Source organism: Cottoperca gobio, chromosome 13 (assembly GCF_900634415.1).
Source record: "Cottoperca gobio chromosome 13, fCotGob3.1, whole genome shotgun sequence".
In the NCBI taxonomy this organism is placed as follows: Eukaryota; Metazoa; Chordata; class Actinopteri; order Perciformes; family Bovichtidae; genus Cottoperca; species Cottoperca gobio.
Window position 1 is genome coordinate 15,258,069 of NC_041367.1, and position 19,621 is coordinate 15,277,689.

At 38.9% G+C, this 19,621-nt stretch overlaps 3 protein-coding genes across 3 annotated transcripts; 1 reads left to right on the forward strand and 2 right to left on the reverse strand.

Annotated features, from left to right (window-relative positions):
• Positions 1–888: 888 nt before the first annotated feature.
• On the reverse strand, positions 889–9,703 carry camkk1b (calcium/calmodulin-dependent protein kinase kinase 1, alpha b). The gene is made up of 17 exons (XM_029446597.1): positions 9,625–9,703; positions 6,702–7,001; positions 6,545–6,592; positions 6,406–6,459; positions 6,264–6,315; positions 6,069–6,178; positions 5,920–5,956; positions 5,798–5,819; positions 5,588–5,676; positions 4,900–5,099; positions 4,668–4,721; positions 4,503–4,576; positions 3,542–3,629; positions 3,311–3,439; positions 2,668–2,771; positions 1,438–1,488; positions 889–1,112 (listed from the first exon to the last, which is right to left on the reverse strand). The coding sequence occupies exons 2-17, from the start codon at positions 6,924–6,926 to the stop codon at positions 1,031–1,033; spliced, it is 1,419 nt and encodes a 472-aa protein (XP_029302457.1). The 5' UTR covers positions 6,927–7,001; positions 9,625–9,703; the 3' UTR covers positions 889–1,030.
• Positions 9,704–10,456: 753 nt separating this feature from the next.
• On the forward strand, positions 10,457–12,306 carry LOC115018092 (vacuolar protein sorting-associated protein 37D-like). Its single transcript, XM_029446907.1, has 4 exons — positions 10,457–10,607; positions 10,788–10,959; positions 11,070–11,143; positions 11,867–12,306. The coding sequence occupies exons 1-4, from the start codon at positions 10,506–10,508 to the stop codon at positions 12,287–12,289; spliced, it is 771 nt and encodes a 256-aa protein (XP_029302767.1). The 5' UTR covers positions 10,457–10,505; the 3' UTR covers positions 12,290–12,306.
• A 2,514-nt stretch (positions 12,307–14,820) lies between these two features.
• LOC115017606 (mitochondrial uncoupling protein 2-like) lies at positions 14,821–18,652 on the reverse strand. The gene is made up of 6 exons (XM_029446229.1): positions 18,099–18,652; positions 17,162–17,369; positions 16,308–16,511; positions 15,834–15,935; positions 15,560–15,740; positions 14,821–15,469 (listed from the first exon to the last, which is right to left on the reverse strand). The coding sequence occupies exons 1-6, from the start codon at positions 18,225–18,227 to the stop codon at positions 15,355–15,357; spliced, it is 939 nt and encodes a 312-aa protein (XP_029302089.1). The 5' UTR covers positions 18,228–18,652; the 3' UTR covers positions 14,821–15,354.
• Positions 18,653–19,621: the final 969 nt, after the last annotated feature.

Below are 19,621 nucleotides of genomic sequence, written 5' to 3' on the forward strand. Positions count from 1 at the left end.
TATTGTTGGCTTGCCAGTTTTGAATTGTTTCAAATTATTCAAGAGCTTAAAATAAACCAATAATATACCAATAATATTAAAGGGTGTGCTATTTTTGGATGCTTTTTTGTGTTGTGAAGGAGAAAAAAATGTCAGAGCAGTTTTTGCTGGAGCTGGAAGCTGCCCAGTGTCTTGCTCAAGGGCACTTCAGCAAGGTGGTAATGCTATTAACAGGAGCTGAAACTCTGGACCTCCTGGTTTGTAGTTGATCTCTTTACTTTACTCTTTACACTGCTGCCCTCTACAGGTCTGGAGAATGACATGTGTTTGATAGTGAAACCAGCTTTAAAAATAAGACCAGGCTACAGTTTGCTGGTTTGAAAGTGTTTAGAGATGTGAGCTCTCTGTGTCGTTGCAGAGCATCTTTAAAGTTTTGACTAGAGTACATGGTGATGTGGAGTATTAAGTGCTGAAATTGCAAAGGCCTCGTAGATACAAAAGCAGAAAGACTGCACAGAGGCAAACCAAGGACACAACAACGAGAAAATAATGCAATTGTTGTCACAAGGTTGCCATCTAGTGTTTCACATTCAACACAAAAACTCTGCTATGGTGCTGTACGTATTGGAAGTTGCATTTACCCCCCAAAAAAGTTTGAAATTAGAACTTGTATTATCTTCAATAATACAATTATTGTCCTCAGCAGCTGTAGGAAAACCTAAAAATGTCTTCTCTGTGGAGCATATTTAAACTTTTAACGTTTAAAGTCAATACATCACATTCACGAACAGCATCAATCTGTCAACAAGCAGCGTGGACAGAATACAATCTAATTTATTTTGTAATCATTTTATGTATTTAACTATTCACCTTTCTAATATTCAATACAGCACATAATTATTATCAGTGTTATGTATTAAAGTGAGAAACCAATTTTTAGCATGTAAGCACAGCAAACATGAAGTAAAAGTAAAAATGAGGACAGAAAAAGGTACGTTAAGGTAAGGTAAATTATTTTCTGCACTTTTTTAATCTGTGTCCATGTGTCAATTTAATCTGAACACTCTGTATATGCATCGTCTTCATACAAGTTCTCCAACTCGCCGTCTCTGCTGCCTTCGTTGCTGATTTTCCTGTAGGGTGACAAATGCTCGATCATGTTGTTGAATGTACTTAGTGAGATTGCAGATGATGAGAAGGAGAACGAAAGGGAAGGGTGACACTCAAGGAGTACATATCCCCCACTGCTCAGCTCATCACTGCCTACCCACATCAAGAGGACACAAGAGAGACAAAGGCAACACAAAGCAGCCAACAGCAACAACCTTGTCCGTCCACTTATTTTAAATACAGCTTGTTGAGAGCTTTGTCTCCCTTTAATCCTCTTAAAGGTTCAACAATCAACTGAAAGGCTGCTGCTCCGTGTATGAAGCTCAACCTTTTCTTTTGAAAAGTTACCTCAAGGAAGGATGAAGCTGAGACGAGGACCTCAATAAGCCCCAAGAGCCACTGCAAGAAGCCAGAATTTATACTCTGTTAGTTTGCAACACAGTTAATGATAAACATAGATGTTATTGTAGCAGGACTGTAGCAGTTTAAAGTCTTAGTCAAACATTTTGGAAAATAAACGTAATCTCCTCATAGCTGAGGGGTAGATGAGAAGATTGATACCACTCATGTCTGTGCAGTAAATATGAAGCTACGGGCGGTTAGCTTAGCTTAGCTTAGCATACAGACTGAAAACAGGAGAAACTGCTAACTTCACTCCAAGTCTACCTACTTGGCCCTTTAAAGCTCACTGTTTAACAGAGTTGTATCAATCTCCTCATCTAACGCTCAGTATGAAAGTGAATTAGTGCATTTCAAGTTTCACTATATTACATTTTGGACTTTATCGATGATGCCTCCATCAGGAATTTTTATTACAGTGTCCCCATACAGATGATGATTCGATGTGTTGTGTTAACACTGCAGAACTGATGGAGAACCCAAAGTGTTCAATAGTGAGTACATAAATAAGACATTATGAAATAAAGAGTTATGTGACAAAATGCAGAAAAGTGTAATATTACAATACATCATCCCTCCAAGAAGATCAAATCAAAACCATTTGATCTTCTTCTTTAAGACAACTGTAAAGCCAAACTACGCCTTTCAAACCGATCTTTAATTATAGCGTCCCCTTTATTATTCAGGTGCTCAAATATAGTTTCAAATTGAGTCCATGTTGCCTGACAAATTCACCATTTACACATCACATGATCTCCACAGATTTCACATGTGTGGGAGACTGCAGCGCTGTAGTGCTGGAGGTGCCTGGATAAGTGTGGAGGACGATGTAGCTGCAGCTCCACATCTCTTCACGTGGAGGTGTAATTAGCTGTGGCAGCGGCCCCGCCACAGACAGGACTGACTTATTAATGGGAAATAAATGCTTTTATCTGCCTCACTGTGCTGTTGATTTCATGAGCAAAACAGATACAGTGTGCGAGCTAGTATTCAAAGATTAATATATAATATCTTACATATGTATTTATTATGTGAGAGACACGCTACACGAGTATGTTACTGTCTGATCTAATTTTATCCAAGCATCTGCTCGCTGCTTTGTTTCGTTAGAGGCCTAATAGCAGAGCTGGCAGTTTGGCAGAGAGATTGGCACGCAGATTTGCAGAGTAGGCCACTTACGTAAGAAGACCTCCAGGGGCAGACATGGACCTCTCAGCCCGTCTGACCAGACACTCAAAGGGATTACCGAAAGACCGCTTCCTCAGCATGGACTTCACCAGAATCTGCAGAGAGAATCAACAGAAATACAAAACATTTTCTTATCTCCAGTGAAGTCTCCTCCACAAAATACACACATTTAAATGTCAAATTTGTATTATTTTTTAACATGAAACTGGATTTCATGGATATTATTCTGGTTAACTGTTAACTATTAAAGGGTTACTCTTCTTCATATTGTTTAATGCTTTAATACCAACACATATTGTTTAGTCATCTCCCCTTCACCTATCCTTTCATATAAATATTGCAAGTTCATAACTTGTAAGGCAACATGATCAACTAAATGGCTTTTTGTGTCCTCCCACGTCTGTGATTGTCTACATCTTGAGATTTGAGTAAAATGTTTGAGATTTCGTATAAGTTAAATGTATTATCCCTTATATATTTAGGACTACAGAGGATATTTCAAGAAAAGACCTTCAAGCAATCCGCTCAAATAAATGTAAATATTTCAACTGACATTATAATACTCAAAGCAGCAGCCAGTTGTGGTCATTAAGGTGTTAAATAGCGACCAGAGAAGGAGCCTGGTGCGACTTACCATAGTGGAGAGGCTGGGGATGAGTTTGACGCTGTTCTGCACCTCCTCCTCTGTGACCTCCACCGCCGTGCAGTGCTCCTCCTCCAGAGGGAGAGGATTGGAGCCGTTCTCCGTCACCCACGCATGGAGCTGTAACAACGCAACAAAGTAACACAAGTTGTTAGTGAACAAGTGGTCTTTTATTATTTATATGATAATAATCAGATGTGGTCTTTGTTCTTTTCAAGTCACCTTAATTTCAGGGATGCTGATTCTTGTTTCGGGGTTTTTATCCAGCATCCGTTCAATGAGCTCTTTCAATGTGTTACTAATCAATGGCCTGCGAAAAATTATATGGCACTATTATTTTACATTGTGTAACAAAAATATAAATATGTTTTTATGCCAGTGGTTCCCGTTACAACCCCAGCTCAGGGGGAAGCAATAGGAAGGAGTAAACCATTTTTAATTTAGCTGAAATTCAAAAAACAAACAAAGAGTAAACACAGTAGTGCGGAGAGACTGCTGGCTGAGACAGAGCGTGTGAAGGAGGTGGAGGAAGGGCCTTTTATAGATGGATCAGGTGTCACTGATTGGATAGGAAGAATTAATTGGGAGCTTCCTGAAACAAAGACAAAGCCAGGTACACAAACAATAAAAAGCTCATATCATTCGCAAACTGTGCACATTTTACCTCGTGACAATAACCAAGAGGTTGAATGAAGAGTTGTACTTTGTCAAACACAGTTGTAACTTATGATATTATTATTTGAAGCAAGGTCTGCGAGTTAGATTCATTAATTCATTTGGGAACGATAAAGAAACAAGACTGCTCTGATGCTAACATCAACAGGCGTGACATTCTTCCAGCCTTCAAAATGGAGCACGATTTACTTGTTTATGATAACATGTATGATGTTACAGTGGCTTCATCATAAGACATACATTTAATCATGTTTCTCTCTCTCCAGTTAACAAAAATGTTTTAAAAGCTGTCTGTAGAATGTTTAATATCCACATCTACTGTAACACCATTACAAAGTGTGATAGTTGTTTTTTGTATCAAAAGCAAAGTCACTTGCTGCCAGATCTGAGGAAATACTTAAACTAGTCGTGTTGAACTCATACTGATTATGTCATAGCTACATGTATCCTATTACGTAATAAGCCCGGTAGATATTCTGCAATCTCAATGTGTTGAATGTTGTCTTACGCCTCTGGAAACTCCACAGGTTTGTTCTTGATCTTGTGGCGGAGAGACACTATGTATTCATCAAAAAAAGGGCACTGGAACCGGAAAAAAAGAAATGTAGTTATTAAAATTTTAAAATCATATGTTGGACTGGCTTTTTAGTCTCCAAGCTGTGATTTGTCTTACCTTCCCAAAAACAAAACAGTAGAGTGTGACTCCCATCGCCCACACGTCTAATGCCTGGTAAACAAACACAGTAATTATCAGGGCTTTGTCAATACTGGGAGGCTCTCAGAAGGTGTTTGGACATCATGAATCACAATGAAACAGTCTGATATGAGTCAAATCCAAAAAGAAATGTGATTCAGTGATTACCACGGCCTGTTTTTCCAGTTGGCCAATGACTGTAGTGTCTCACCTTCCCGCTGAAGCTATGCTCGTGGTCGGTCATCATCTCGGGGGCCATGAAGGCCGGAGTCCCTGCGGTGCTCGACAGGTTGGCGTCCGTCCCCTCAAACTCTTTGCTCACACCAAAGTCTGCGATCTTGATGTGACCGTCGTCCCCCAGCAGCAGGTTGGAGGGTTTGATGTCCCTGTGGATGATCTTGTGATAGTGCACTGTGATGGACAATGTGTAGACAATGCAAAGAAGTGAACGTGTTGATTGTCTGCTGATAAGAAATATCAGCTCTGTAGTCATTTTAGAGAAGTCACAAGGAACTGTGGGGCATTTTGGTAAATGAAATAAATACAAACTACATTGTATAATAAAATACAATAAGATAATGAAATTACGTTTCTTTGTCTTAATAGTACAATATGTAAAAAATATCTTGAACCATGAGATAACTAGGCTAAGATACTAGAAAAAAGTCCTATCTTTTCAATTTAACTCAATTATAGATTTTAAATGAAACTCCTTATGTGAGCATGTGTAACTTTATTAATCTCAGTTTTTAGTTTGTAGAGTAAGACATTACTTGTTTAAAGCAACAGAGTCGGAGATCTTCTGATTCAAAAAAAAAATGTAAGCAAAGGTTACAAGTAGATTAGATGTTTTAACTTTCTATTTAATATTAATAATTATATCCTATCCGTAAACTTACAGTACTCTATTCCCAGGACGATGTCTATGAAATAGAAATGAGCCTGCTCGTCTGTGAAAGGGTCTTCTGTAGGCACCTCCATCACCGGGCTGAACAACATGAGAGGTGGAGAAAGAGGCAGGAAAAAGTTAATATGTAGATTATATATTATGGACCAATTCAAATGCCCACGCTATCACAGTTTGGAAATGTGACAGAACAAAAACATACCCTTTTGTCATCAAATCGAAGGCTTGAGGACAAATAATCAGAATTGAATGTCTCCCCCCACTTTATATTGACACACATGTAGCTAAACTCAGTTACTGTAAAACTGATGAATGTGTCCCTACCCATATGAAGTCCATCTTCATTGGGATCATCAAGCACCTGCAAGACCCGATACATACAGTTTTCTTCCAGATATCATTCAAATAAACATGCCAGATGAAAATGCTGTATGATTGCGAGATGTGTGCAGCAGGTGAGTCTTCTGACTGACCTCCACCAGCCTTACAACATTACTATGGTCAAGTTTCTTCAGGATGGCGATCTCCTTGTATATTTTCTCCAGAGGGAACGCGGAGTTTGATCCTTGAGAAGGCAGTCGGCCTTAAATTACAAACAAAAACACATCACCGCCAACACCTCAGGAACACCGTGAACCCTTCAGACATTTTACTGTTTTTAGACTCACGAAAAAATCCACACTGCTTCATCAGCTTCTTCTTTGAAACAACTTTCATTGCCTGAATAAATAAGACAGAGCAAATTATGATAATGACACTGGAATGTAAACACAGTGACCATAAATGCACAATTCACAAGCTTCAACTTACGTAGTATTTCTCAGAATCTTCATTATAAGCCAACTTTACCACTCCGTATGAACCCTATGGAGTGTAAACATATCAAAGGTTTATGAATCCTTGTCATCACTTGTTCATTGGATGACTGTGTACAACACTGGTTAATCACCTTCCCAATCTCTTTCTTCAACTTATACTGGTTGAGCTGGACACAATCCTGCATTAAATAAAGAAGGTAGTTTAATCACTAAATGATCTCATCATCATGTTGAATTAAGAAAGAAATCCAACTCTGAGTATCATTTCTGTAGTTCGAGTGTCCTCACATCAGCATCTGTGATGGACACACGTTTGGTCTCGATGGTGGGCTCTCGGGGCATGCGGCAGTCTCTCTCCTGCAGTGACATCTTTCTGTGTGAGACTCTGGTGGTCCTCGGAGCACCGGACCTGTAACCATCAGGTGGGGTTACATTTATGGCTGCCACCAAGTCGGCCAGCTCGCCCATGTGCTCCGAGTCCTGTTCTGCTCTGCAGACGGTGTCGGCACTCATGGTGGCTACAGTCCTCGATCACTCACAGCTGAACGTCCCAGAGCCGGCGTGGTGAAATCACCAGAGGATGCATCCCTGTGTGGAGGCAGACAGGGAGAGACAAGAAATCACACACACTGTCGAGTGGAGGACCATCTGGGTTTGCAGAAATGTGAAACTTGGTCAACTAAGCTGACTTTCTTAAATCAAATTGATGTTTTTGTCTTGTGAAAAAACTTCACAAACTGTGAAATAAGACAACCCAGTCAGTTTTTTGTGGCCTGCCTCGGTCAGAAAACATGGGATTCAACAAGCCATTCAGATTAGGCTCCCCTTCCTGTGTCACATGCAGGCTCATTAGAACATACCGCCCCATTGAGTATCTTCACCTACGGCTCGAGAACTACTTAAATATGAACTTGAAAGTATATATATATATATATATATAGTTTCTCTGCACACTAACAGAGGTGTTTTTATTCACGCTACTTCTAGTTAGGCTGCAAACTCCCCAGGTGTGAGAAAACTGACCAGTGAGAGAGATGTCAATCAAACCCATGCATTTCTGATCTAGTCAGTGAAAGTATAGGGGCTTTAATCTTTCATCAATAAATAAATTAGAACTACCAAACTTACCACCTTATATGTACGTAAAAATATTGTCTTATTTAGTAGAAACTTACTCAAAGAACTTCCTTCTTACTTACTTACCTTGGAACTGACTAACCCACACGGAGTAAAGTCGTCATTAATATAATTCTCCTGCAATACCAAATCAAAACATCTGCTGTAAAAAAGTCTGACTTTTGGCTTTTAAATATCATTGACTTGACAAAAATAATAATAATATTAGAAATCGCTTGTATATCCATCATTAATATTCATCTTAATAAAACTCTTTTATATTCCTTCAGTGTTTGAGCCTCTTGGCTCCCAAACGGCAGCTTGAAAACTTTCAGTTGTGCTCGTGTCCAGAGTTTTGTTTAACATATGACACAAGCTTTAGATAAAAGCTGACAGCTATCATCCTCCTCGACCTCACTGCAGCTTTTGACACCATCTACCACACCATCCTGCTCTCCCGTCTCGAAACCTCCCTAAACATCACCGGCACTGCTCTCACCTGGCTGAAGTCTTACCTCACAAACCGGCAACAGTTCATCAACATCAACAACTGCACCTCCTCTCCTGCCCCAAGGCGTCCCCCAGGGTTTCAGTGCTTGGTCCTCTCCTCTTCATCCTCTACCTGCTCCCCCTCAGTCACATCATACGCCGCCATGGCCTCCATTTCCATTGCTACACCGACGACGTCCAGCTCTACATCTCTACAAAATCTATCACCACTGCACCCCTCTCCACTCTCACCAACTGTCTCACTGAAATATAATCCTGGATGCAAAACAACTTTCTAAAACTCAACTGTGATAAATTTGACATGCTCATTATCAGTCCCAAATCCCTCAGCAAAAACAACAATAACTTCTCCCTTACCATCGACAACTCCACTCTGTCTCCCTCCCCACACATCCGGAACCTTGGAGTCATTTTCGACAGCAACCTCACCTTCACGAACCACATTAATCAGATCACCAAAACTGCCTATTTTCTCCGCCAATCACTTTCCTTCCCTGCTGCCGAAACCCTCATCCACGCCTTCATCTCATCCAGACTCGACTACTGCAACAGCTTCCTCTACGGCACACCATCCAAACTCATCAAAAAACTCCAACTCATCCAAAACTCTGCCGCCCGTCTCCTCACCCGCACCAGCTCCCGTGACCACATCACCCCCGTCCTGCAGAACCTCCACCGGCTCCCAGTCCCCCAACGCAGCCATTTAAAAAAATCCTCCTCCTACAAAGCCCTCCACAACCAGGCCCCCTCCTACCTCACCGACCTGCTCCATCACCACACTCCCTCTCGTACCCTCCGTTCCTCCGACGCCAACCTCCTGTCCCAGCCACAAAGGACCAAGCTCCAGACCTGGGGTGACAGAGCCTTCTCCATCGCCACCCCCTCCCTCTGGAACTCACTCCCTAAACACATCCGTGACTCTACTGATCTCACCATGTTCAAATCCCAAATCAAAACCCAGCTCTTCAGATCTGCTTTTAATGTGTAATTACTTCTATGTACTTTTAATGTTGATGTCCTGTTTTTCTTAATGTCATTTTTAATGTTATATGTACATGTAAAGCGTCTTTGAGTACCTTTTAAAAGCGCTCTATAAATAAAATGTATTATTATTATTACTATTATTATTATTAGATAAGAATTAAAGCTAACATTTGTAATAAGAACACAGAAAATGATAAATATCACCCTCTGACAACAGTCCAGCAGCAGATAAGAGTCAACTCCTCATGAGCATGGCTCACTGTTGCCTAAAATACAGTACGGAGAGCTGAAAAGCTTCTTATGTAACACGGTAGAAGGCATTAACCGACAAGTAAATAAATTATATTTACACAATAAATAGGACTGTAATAGCATCTTTATGATCAATAAAGTATCTATCTATCTATCTACATATATATTAAAGAAAATATGCCTTTGGAAAATGTAAAGCTATAAAATGTTTGATTACATTTTAAAATACAAGAGCTATTGGTATACAGCAACAGCCTAAGACTCACCTGAATCCCCTCTAACACTAATAATGACACTGATAAAATACTGTGTAAGATAAAATATGAGATGAATTATTTGCTTTACTCACACAGAGGAGGTGTCCCGAGTTGGTGGATTTTGAGGTCAATCTGCATGTTGCTCTCAGGAAGGGAAATCTCCTCTGTGTCTCAGTGCAGGACTTTCAGTTAAGGATTAACTGAGGCAGAGTTATTCTGAGGCAGACACACACACACACACGCACGCACGCACGCACGCACACAAATACATGTTTATAATAAAATGCATATATGAATATTCTTTCCTTTTCGTTTAATGACTGTACTGTATTTCACACATTATTCTACGTATACAAAGTATGTACTTTTTACAATAGTGATAGTTGTTATAAACGTTGTACTCTTTGTAATAAATATTTAGCTATGCATTTTTATTTACAAAATAGTGTAAAACAAAAAGCATGCATGTCTTGATTCCAGTGTTACAAGTAATTAAACTAACATTTTAAATTAAATTAAAATTTATCCACAATTTTATTTACCTAATGTATTAATCTCAGTAGAAAAGACACAGCTAAACTCTAAAAAGGAGAATTTATACAACATAAAACCAATTGATTGTTACAGCATATGACTACAGACGCTGAAGTGCTAATATCAAATGATGGCATTACCACAGGTATTGATATTAGCTTATAATTTCGAAAATCTGAAAGTTAATGTGGTTTAATGTATCAACACAACTGCAAATTCTCATTCTGTCCTAAAGGCGTCATATTTCGGAAATAATATATCTATGAAATCTAACAAATGTCACTTTCCGTGTCATACAGTATGCGTTCTAGTCGTGTAGTTTTCGACAGTCTTTGAATGCAGCATTACCAGCTCACGTAGCGCCCCAGCAGGATGTAAGTGAAACAAACATGTACCAAACTTTGATGAAGCAAAGAGCATCCAGTGTGGAGGAGTCATCATGTCTCTGTCGGTGCTGTTTGGTGCTCTGAGGACCAGAGAGCTGCGAGAGCTGCTGGAAGATGAAGACAAAATAAATCACTTCGTCAGGTGCAGTGTCAAGGTGAGACGTTAACAGGACAAAACAAAAAGCCGGATTTCACGTTGACACAAATAATTTGGATTTCAGACAAAAACTATTTGGCATATATTGTGTAGATTATAATAATTTCTCGTTCTTCTTTAAAAAAAAAAAAAAAATCACTCATTCACTCTTTCTTGAACTATTTGTGGTCATTTCCAGTTTCAGGGGCTGCAGAGCGATGCAGAGAAGATGCTGGTTTCAAATAAAACATTAGCCAAACTCGGTCTTTCTCAAAAACCTAAATTTAGAGATGCTAAATTGCTCCTTGCAGTGAAGTACAAGGAACTGGAAAACATAAGAAGCATCATCCAGGCCAAACAAGAACAACTTGGTGAGCTTTCCAAATATATTCTGTATGTTATTGTTTATTTATTTTATTTGATAAATTCACTTGCTTTAATTTCACTGCAATTTCCCCAAATTGCTCATTTTGTTTTGCAGCAGAAAAATTCAGTGTTCATCGTGCACAGTGGAGTCTCCTAAAGAAGATAAATAATGCAGAGGAGGAGTGTGAGGTAATTATTCACTTCATGATTTACATATGAAGGTGTTCAAAAACAGCTTATATTCAATTAACATGTTAATAATAAGTTTCTTTACACAATAAATGAGATGGGGATCTTATCACATAAAAAAGATGAGCAGCTAATAAAACAAGTAGCCCTGCTTACATCAGGAGCAGGTTAATGTGTCTCTTCTGCAAATAAACTTTACATAAAGACGAGTGTGTCCAATAAATGTGAGACAAGAGTTCATAACTCAAAGACATTAAAAGTGTTTTAACCCCATTTTGTTGTTGGTCACATTAAAGTATATAAAATGTAAGTTATCTGGCTGCATTCGGTTTATATATGCGTGTATATACTGTATATATATATATATATATATATATATATATATATATATATATATATATATATATATATATATATATATACATATATATATATATATATATAGTACTACACCATCTAAGGCAGTAACAAACCAGCACACCTCTTATAGAAAAGGCCTGGAGGACAAGGCAGCATTTAGGACAAGAACAGAAAAGTCAGACCTGTGAACAGCTGGCTGTCAGGAGACATAAGCAGACACATAATACATGTCAGACTAGTTTTTTCAGACTTAAGAAAGCCAATATTCCAGGCTGTTGTGGAAGCAAAGGAGAGGTCTAATCTGGTGTAACATAATACCCATTGTGTGTGTGTTTGAAATTAATGAGATATTTCCCCTAACAGGTGCTGTTTCAGAGGTTTGCAGAGGGGAAGACTCCACTGGCAGATTTCCTGGCTTTCTTTCTCGGCTCGCAGAAACTCCAACACATCAGGATGGTCCTGGTGAAGAAAATGCAGAAAATGATTGAATTTGAATCAACACAAAGGCTTTGTGAGATTCCCCCTGACACTCATAACGCCTGCCTCCCAGTCTGCAGTCTAACCACAGCTGTCGTCTTACCTGCCTGCTGCCACCCTCCATTCCTGCTGCCCTGCGGTGTCCACGTGAACACTGCTCACTGTTTACAGCATTTACCATTTTGTCATGATTACAATGAGTCCCTACGTCCAGCAGTGTACGGACGAGGCCACAAATGGTCAGCAAGACCCGTCCGTCTCCAGCCTCTGAAGGTGCAGCAGAGGAGGCATCAACATGCTCCACAATAAAGTCTAATCCAGCCTCAGATACATGTTTACATTTCATTAAAGTTAACAAAGTGGAAGTAGTTTCTGGGTAAAGTTGCCTTTGCATCAAGCCTTAGATTTAGACTTTATTTAAACATTTTTTAAAAGATGTTTCTTAGTCTAAGCCTTTTTTTTACCAATATTTCAGTGTCCTCAGTAACTACATACGTTTAGTCAAGTGCTGTACTTAAGTACAATTTTTAGGTACTTCTACTATACTTGAGTTTTTCCATTTTCTGCTACTTTATACTTCTACTCAAATATTGTACTTTTTAATCACATTTATTTCATAACTTTAGTTACTTTGAAGATTAAGATTCAGATTAATAATACAGAATGTAATCACCACATGTTCTGCAGTTGCATGTCAGACAGCTGCATAATGATTTATATTGGATTTAGATAAACATGTCAACCTTTTTAGAATCTTTTTGCAAGTTTGGCAATATAGTCTCACACTTTTGACTTATTATATATATTTTTTTTTTCTCCAAGTAAGAGCCTCTTTCAGTGAAGAAAACTATCCAAATCTGAACTCATTGTGGTATCTTTAATAATCATCCAATCATTCTACTGACACTAACACTCAAGAAAGGTCAGACTTTAAAATGGTCCACGACAGAAATCCTGACGGGCGACTACGTGTTCACACTATATTTTATTAAGTTAAATTCAAACCATTTCAGGGCCAATTTTGTGATGAAATAATGTAACATATTTCTTATTTTTTGGTTGCATTGACAACCAAGAAGTCTTCCAACACCCCACAGAGAAATGTTCTGAATGAATCAGTATATCAAAGAAATAAAAACGCATCTAAAATATGTTATATTAATGTAAGTGTGGCACATTAGGTCACTTATCTGTGGGAGGTAGTACATAGAAAGTGCAGCATCATTTAAAATCCAGGTAACAACCACAACATCTATTTTAAACAGCACAATAGAAAAATGTACATCATCAAATCGATGGTAAGAACATATTTGTGTTTCCTCAAGTCAGAAAAAAGTCAGTTCAGTGAACTTGAACTGCTCACCGACACTCGATCTCTCCGATCGCCTGTGTGCAGAGACTCCTGCCAAGGTCAGCAAAGGAGCATGACCAACACTTTACTTACTCATCCTAACATTCACCAGTATGTCTTTTTATAAAAGGCCAAAAGGTAATCTAGTAAAACTCATCACTTGTTCAATAATCTTTGTGTCTTCCAACCCGATCAACTGGCCTAAACGCTCATAAGGGTTAGCCAGAGTGCCATATGGCCCAGCACAGCTCAACATACTAATTCAACCATGCAGAATCCTCACTGGCACTACAGGAGATGATTAGCAAGGTGGAGCGTGTTCAGAGGCTTTTGTTACACCACAGACTTCAGTTACATCTTTGTCAGCAGCCTCTTTTGTCCCACAAGACTCAAATTGGGCAATTTTCTTGTCTGTCAGCTGATTGTTTTGTGCTTTTCGCCTCTTTCACCTCCGTGTCTCTGCATTATTTGATGGAGAACCTGGTTATTTCTGCACAGAAACATGTCGAGCTCGTAACAGTATTTAGATTTCAAATGATAACAATAATTAAAATGCCAAAACAAAGCCACCCTCGCTGAAAAGCATAAAGTATTTCATTAAATTACTGGGCACAACAAGCGACACTGGGCCATTTTCTAAAAAAATATGGCACCGCACAATAAAAGCATATTTTTAATGTAAACACATTTGTTATAAAACGCCTGAGTCATGTCTGAAAAGTGTCAGTATTGACTCATATCTCACAGTTAGGATGTGTTTGTATCTCTGCATTGTCCTCCTGAATGGTCACTGGTATAGGGGATTATACAGAAGAGTATCTATAACAGCATCCGGTAGTAGAGCAGGTATGGAGTGACACTTGGTGGGGAATGTGGGTCAATGTTGGTTGACCTTTGTAGAAATTGCTCTTTCAAACAGATATTTTTGGTTTATTCCATTCATACTGTATTTCATTTGTGAATGATGCTTTGTTTGTATGGTTACAGTGTCCTGGATTAATTGTATGATACATTGATGCACATGTTATTATATATTAATATATATATAATAAGTAGCATTCATAGATAGAAGGATAATATATATATGAGGTTTTTTTTAGTATTTAAGTGATCATTCGGCAGAATAGAGTAAATAACTGTGACTCATTATTAATGGAGCTGAAACGATAAATTGATTAATCAACGAGTCGACTGACAGAAAATCAACAATCAAATATTCCCCAGCTCCAGCTTCTCAATTGTGATGATTTGAAGTTTTTTTGTTGTCTTATGTAACATTATGTATGAATATCTTTGGTTTTTGGAGTGCTAGTCGGACAAAACAAGACATCTGATGAGATTCTCACAATATTCTGACATTTTAAAGATCAAATGTATGCATGAGTGTATGTATGATCTATGTGTGTGTGTGTGTGTGTGTGTGTGTGTGTGTGTGCATTGTAACGCTGTTGGCAATTGTGTTGTGTGATGCAGCAGATTGGAGGCAACGATAAATTTCCCTGTGGGAAGTTTATTTTATCTTAAAAGACAATTTCTTTTTAAATTGCATACAATAAAAAAATTGTTAATTGCAACCCTAATTCCTAAAAATGCATTAGTCATAGACTGCATTTTTAGATGATGTAACACAGAGATGCAACACCTGAAATCAGACATGACATACAAAACCCAAACAAAACAATAAAGAAATAATTTAAAAAAGTGTTAATAGAAAGCACTGTAACTCCGACAGGGGGAAACCCTGCGTCCCCGTCCACACCAGACTTATTCTGTAAATAGACCTTTTTCTCTGTAAACATTATTAGAAACATGGCTAAAAAATAACTAATTAAATATTGTGCGCAATTCAACATTAATAATCACTGCATATATTTTTTTAATGTGGCTTCTTTAAGAACATGCGGGTTCAGTTTAATCCTTGAGACAGAGCAGGTCCGATCAGCATCCATAACCCTTATTGTCTCGAGTCCAGGCTTTGCCACACAAAGAACACCAATCCAGCACCAAACCAGCTCTCAGACCGTCAGAGTGGAGACTCCAAGGACTGTTGTAATCTGATCACACCTCTCTTAAGCTGCTCGTAGCTCACAAACATCACAATGTTCCAGGAACCCAGACGAAGAAACGAGGGCATAAATCTATAAAACAAAATCAGATGAATCAAGAAATAAATATTACATCTTAAAACCTTTTACTTTTGTATTACTTTTGATAACTACACTACGTACCCCTTATAGAAAGCCGTGGGTCCCTCTTTCATCAGCATGGTTAAGGCACAGTTAATAGCGCCGCTGTACTTCCCAGGCGCTGAATTCATGAAGCGTGTTTTCACCACATCCACCGGAGACGCTACAATGGTAGTGCAGAAACCTGCTGCGAAGCCTGCTACGAAGTGACACGGCATGTTGTCTGTTGGGAACAAAGTCGTCATGAAGAAGGCCGCCACGTTGACAAAGCGGGTGAAATGCAGAGGACTCAAGTGAAGTGTAACATGTCACTTACCCGTCATCAGGTTGTACTTCAGGATGAGCTCTTTGATGATATCATATGTAACCAGCTCGGAGCAGTTTACGATGGCATTACGAGTTATATTTGGCAAACAACCTGAAAAGCCAGTTCAGCATTGTAGGATAAAAACTGATGAAGCAGAATCAGAGATATCGTCTAACCCTATGTTGTGCAACTCAAGTAACATCACCTGAGGCAAAAGGTATTAAAAAGGTAGTTCTTTCCAAGACCTGTAAACTGACTTTTATGTGTACAATTAAAAAATGGGTTATTTTCAAGTTTAACATCATTGACAAAAGATGTATTAAATATAAATAAAGTAAAGTAAGTTGTGGCTGTTAACTTGATTTCTAAAATGTAGGCTCTGTAAGAATCCCTGTATCGCTGCTTACCGTTTAGAGATTATTACTGACTTTGCAACAATTACACCTACTGTAAGGTAAAATAATTTCCCCCATTGTAATTTACCTTTCCAGAGCCCTCTAACGCCCTCCTCCCTGGCGATGGTCTTGTAGGCATCAAACGTGCTGCTGTATCTCTTCACAGAGCCGCTCTCAGGCAGGCAGCCCTGAGCTTGGAACCTGATTTTCACCACATCAGTGGGTTGCGCGAAGGCCACCGCCATCCCCCCCGTGGTGCAGCCCGCCATCAGCTTCGCCCCAATTCCTGCATCTGTGATACAAGCAAAGGCATTTGTTTCCCTCTGATGCCAAAAGGAAGTTAACACAGTAACTGAAGACTGAACAGGGGTGCAGTTTTGATACTTATTAAAATTATTATTGAAATTTGACTGTGTGTTATATGTGTTTGAATAAAATATGTTACCGACAATCAACAAGAAATAACTACATCCTATATTATCTTCAATTCTGAACCTTCATTTTAAGTTATTTCGTGAACTTTCAAACTGGTTTGACTGGTTATCTGCAGACATGCACAGATAGAAAGATAATACTTGGTCTGCAGATCAGGCTTACGGCACAAATCTGTTCCCTGTAAGAGGAATCTGTGTCCTACACCCGGGAACTGGCTTCATGTAAAACCAGATCAGAGAGTATAAGTCTTTGTATTGTGGGCACAAACTTTCTATGTATTGAAATAGTCTGTTTTGCAGTTATATGATCAGGATTTATTCTATGTATCCTACATTGTCAGTAATATTTTATATTTAATGTAATATGTAATGTAATGCATTTTCTGACATTTGGGGGCAGTGTTTGACAGTGTCATAGCTCTCCTTCAGTAAGCGCGGTATAGTTTGCCCATGGCAATGGAAAGAGGTTGTATTCTGTCCACTGCTTGTTTGTCTGTTGGACACATACTTTCAGAGCCTCTGGTGTAGAACTGCTTCATGGTGTCATACAGGCCGATGCGGACCGAGGCGAAGCTCATCTGTCTCTGCAGCCCTGCCACCAGTCCACTGTACAGACTCCTGGGGCCCTCAGTCTTCACCATGGTGAAGATGGTGCCGAACACACCTCTGTATTTCATCCTTTGGCCTTTCAATGAGGGCTGGGATTCACCTTGAATCTGAAGCCACATAAATGCACAACATGTTAAAAACATTCACAGGTCACTCGTGATGTGTTTATATGCCATTTATCATATTCCTTTCTGTTTGTTATAAGTGTTGCGTCACTGGTTTGACATGTAGAAACATGCACTTCTGACAAGAATTTCCTCCTGTTCTGTGCCTGCTGAAAAACAATGCAACCAGCAGGGCTGTCAGTACCAATGAGGACATGTCTTGTTTCAAGGAATATGGGGGTTGTAAGGACCTGAGGAGGGGGAAGTATTCATATCTTTTACTTAATAATGTATAGTACATACTGGAATATAATTATTGATGGATTATTTTCTTCACTTTAAGGTTTCAGCTGGTAAAGTGGAACTAAGTGTGATGACTTAATATACTGCTGGGTAGCTTAATCTATAATAATACATGATAATAATATATACATTTATTTTCAGGGTGTAGTGGAGTAAAAAGTCAAATATCTACCTCCGAAATGTAGTGGAGTAGAAGAAGAAAGTACAATAAATGTAAATTAGCTAATGTACAAGTACACCAAAACTGTACTTAAGTTAGGTACTTGAGTAAATGCATCTAGTTACATCCCAATACATATAAAGTGCTTTGACAGCATATATGTAGACCATCATGTTAAAACAGTTAAAGGAAAGTAATTTATCATATGACGGGATTGTATGGAGGTTTAATGATCTCAGTATTTCTACACTTTAAGTGATGATCCTCACCTGCAGTCTGACTTTGGCTGTGTCCAGGGGAAACGTGACCAGGTCGGCCACACAGCCAGCTGTTCCGGCTGCAAAGACCTTGACAGCCACTGTTGGAGCCAGATCAGCAGATCCTCCACCACCAGCCATGATCACTGACTCAGCTCAGAGGATCAACAAAGTCTTACGAACAAAACAAAACGCAGCCGTGTCCGCAGTAAATAATTATATCCTACGATTTAAATATTCTAACAAACTAATCCTCTGTCGCTTCATGGCGGATGCAGGTGGACTAGCTCCTGTAGTCGACGTCAAGTTTCAGGTATTGTAAAGTTTGTCTTTTGAAAGTGAAGTCCTCTTGTTGTGACATTAGCCATAAAAAATCTCCAAACTCTCATGCCACTTTAAAACAGCCGGCAAATACAAAATAACGCAAAGCAACGAAAACACCCGACAGCAAAATGAGCGACACTCGCGGCCGGAGTCCAGCCTCTCGCGCGCCACTTGTTGACTATCTGATGAAGCTGCTGCCGCTGCGCCGTCATGCAGGACCTCCGGAAACACCCTGTGCACACCAGCTGCTCCACTGATATGTGCGCAGAGGCTCTGTAGTTACCAGAGAGGATTTTGGTTTCTTAATTGACAAAGAGGTGTAACAATTGACATACAAAAAGAATAAACAGAAACTTTGTACAAACCAGGAAGTCCAGTCACTTTAAGTCCTTTCAGAGTTCAATTACAATGTTTTCCCTATAAAATATTGAAAGTCTAGGTAGTTATTTGTGTTCTTTACATTTTCAGGCAAAGTGCCTCATTTGGTCAGGATGACTCAGCTGCTTTTAAAACCAGAAGACAAACAACAGACATTGAATTCATGTCTTGTTAAAGGACTACTGACTGAGGGGCTCAAAGAATGAAGTGTAAAAAAACAAACATCATAGCTCATAACTTATTTAATCTTAAAATAGTATTATCTTTATAATAAATTTCATCTGAATTTCTTTGTTAGGTCATTTGCATATTGTGTAATACGAAAATAGACAAGAGCCCATAAGGATATCTGTGTCCTTCTCCTTCAAAATAAATGAGGGCCTGAACCCCCTGCTAGTGTGTGTTATTTTAAATTAGGACCCATGGCAAGCATGAAAAAATAGTTCCATCAATTAAAACTGCTTAGGTGGAATTGGGTGATTTAATCTTTAAAAAAAATAAAAAAATAAAAGCACTAATTTAAAGTGAATACTGTTGTATTAATCTGCACTGCACCTGTAACACCCTAAATACATATTGTATACAGTCTGTGCTAAATACTTACAACTTATTGTGTTAAACTCAGCCGTTTAAAACCGTTTATGTCCAGTTATATCACCAAACAGGTCACTAGGAAAACCCTTTTCTACTGTACTGTGTACTGTACATTATGTTAAAAATGTGTCTCCAGATGAAAGCGTCATGTATTTTTGACTGGAGCTATTTGGCCTTCAGCGAAACAGAAATGAAGAACATGTTAAAACAGGAGTCAATCTTAATGTGATCTGAGGCCT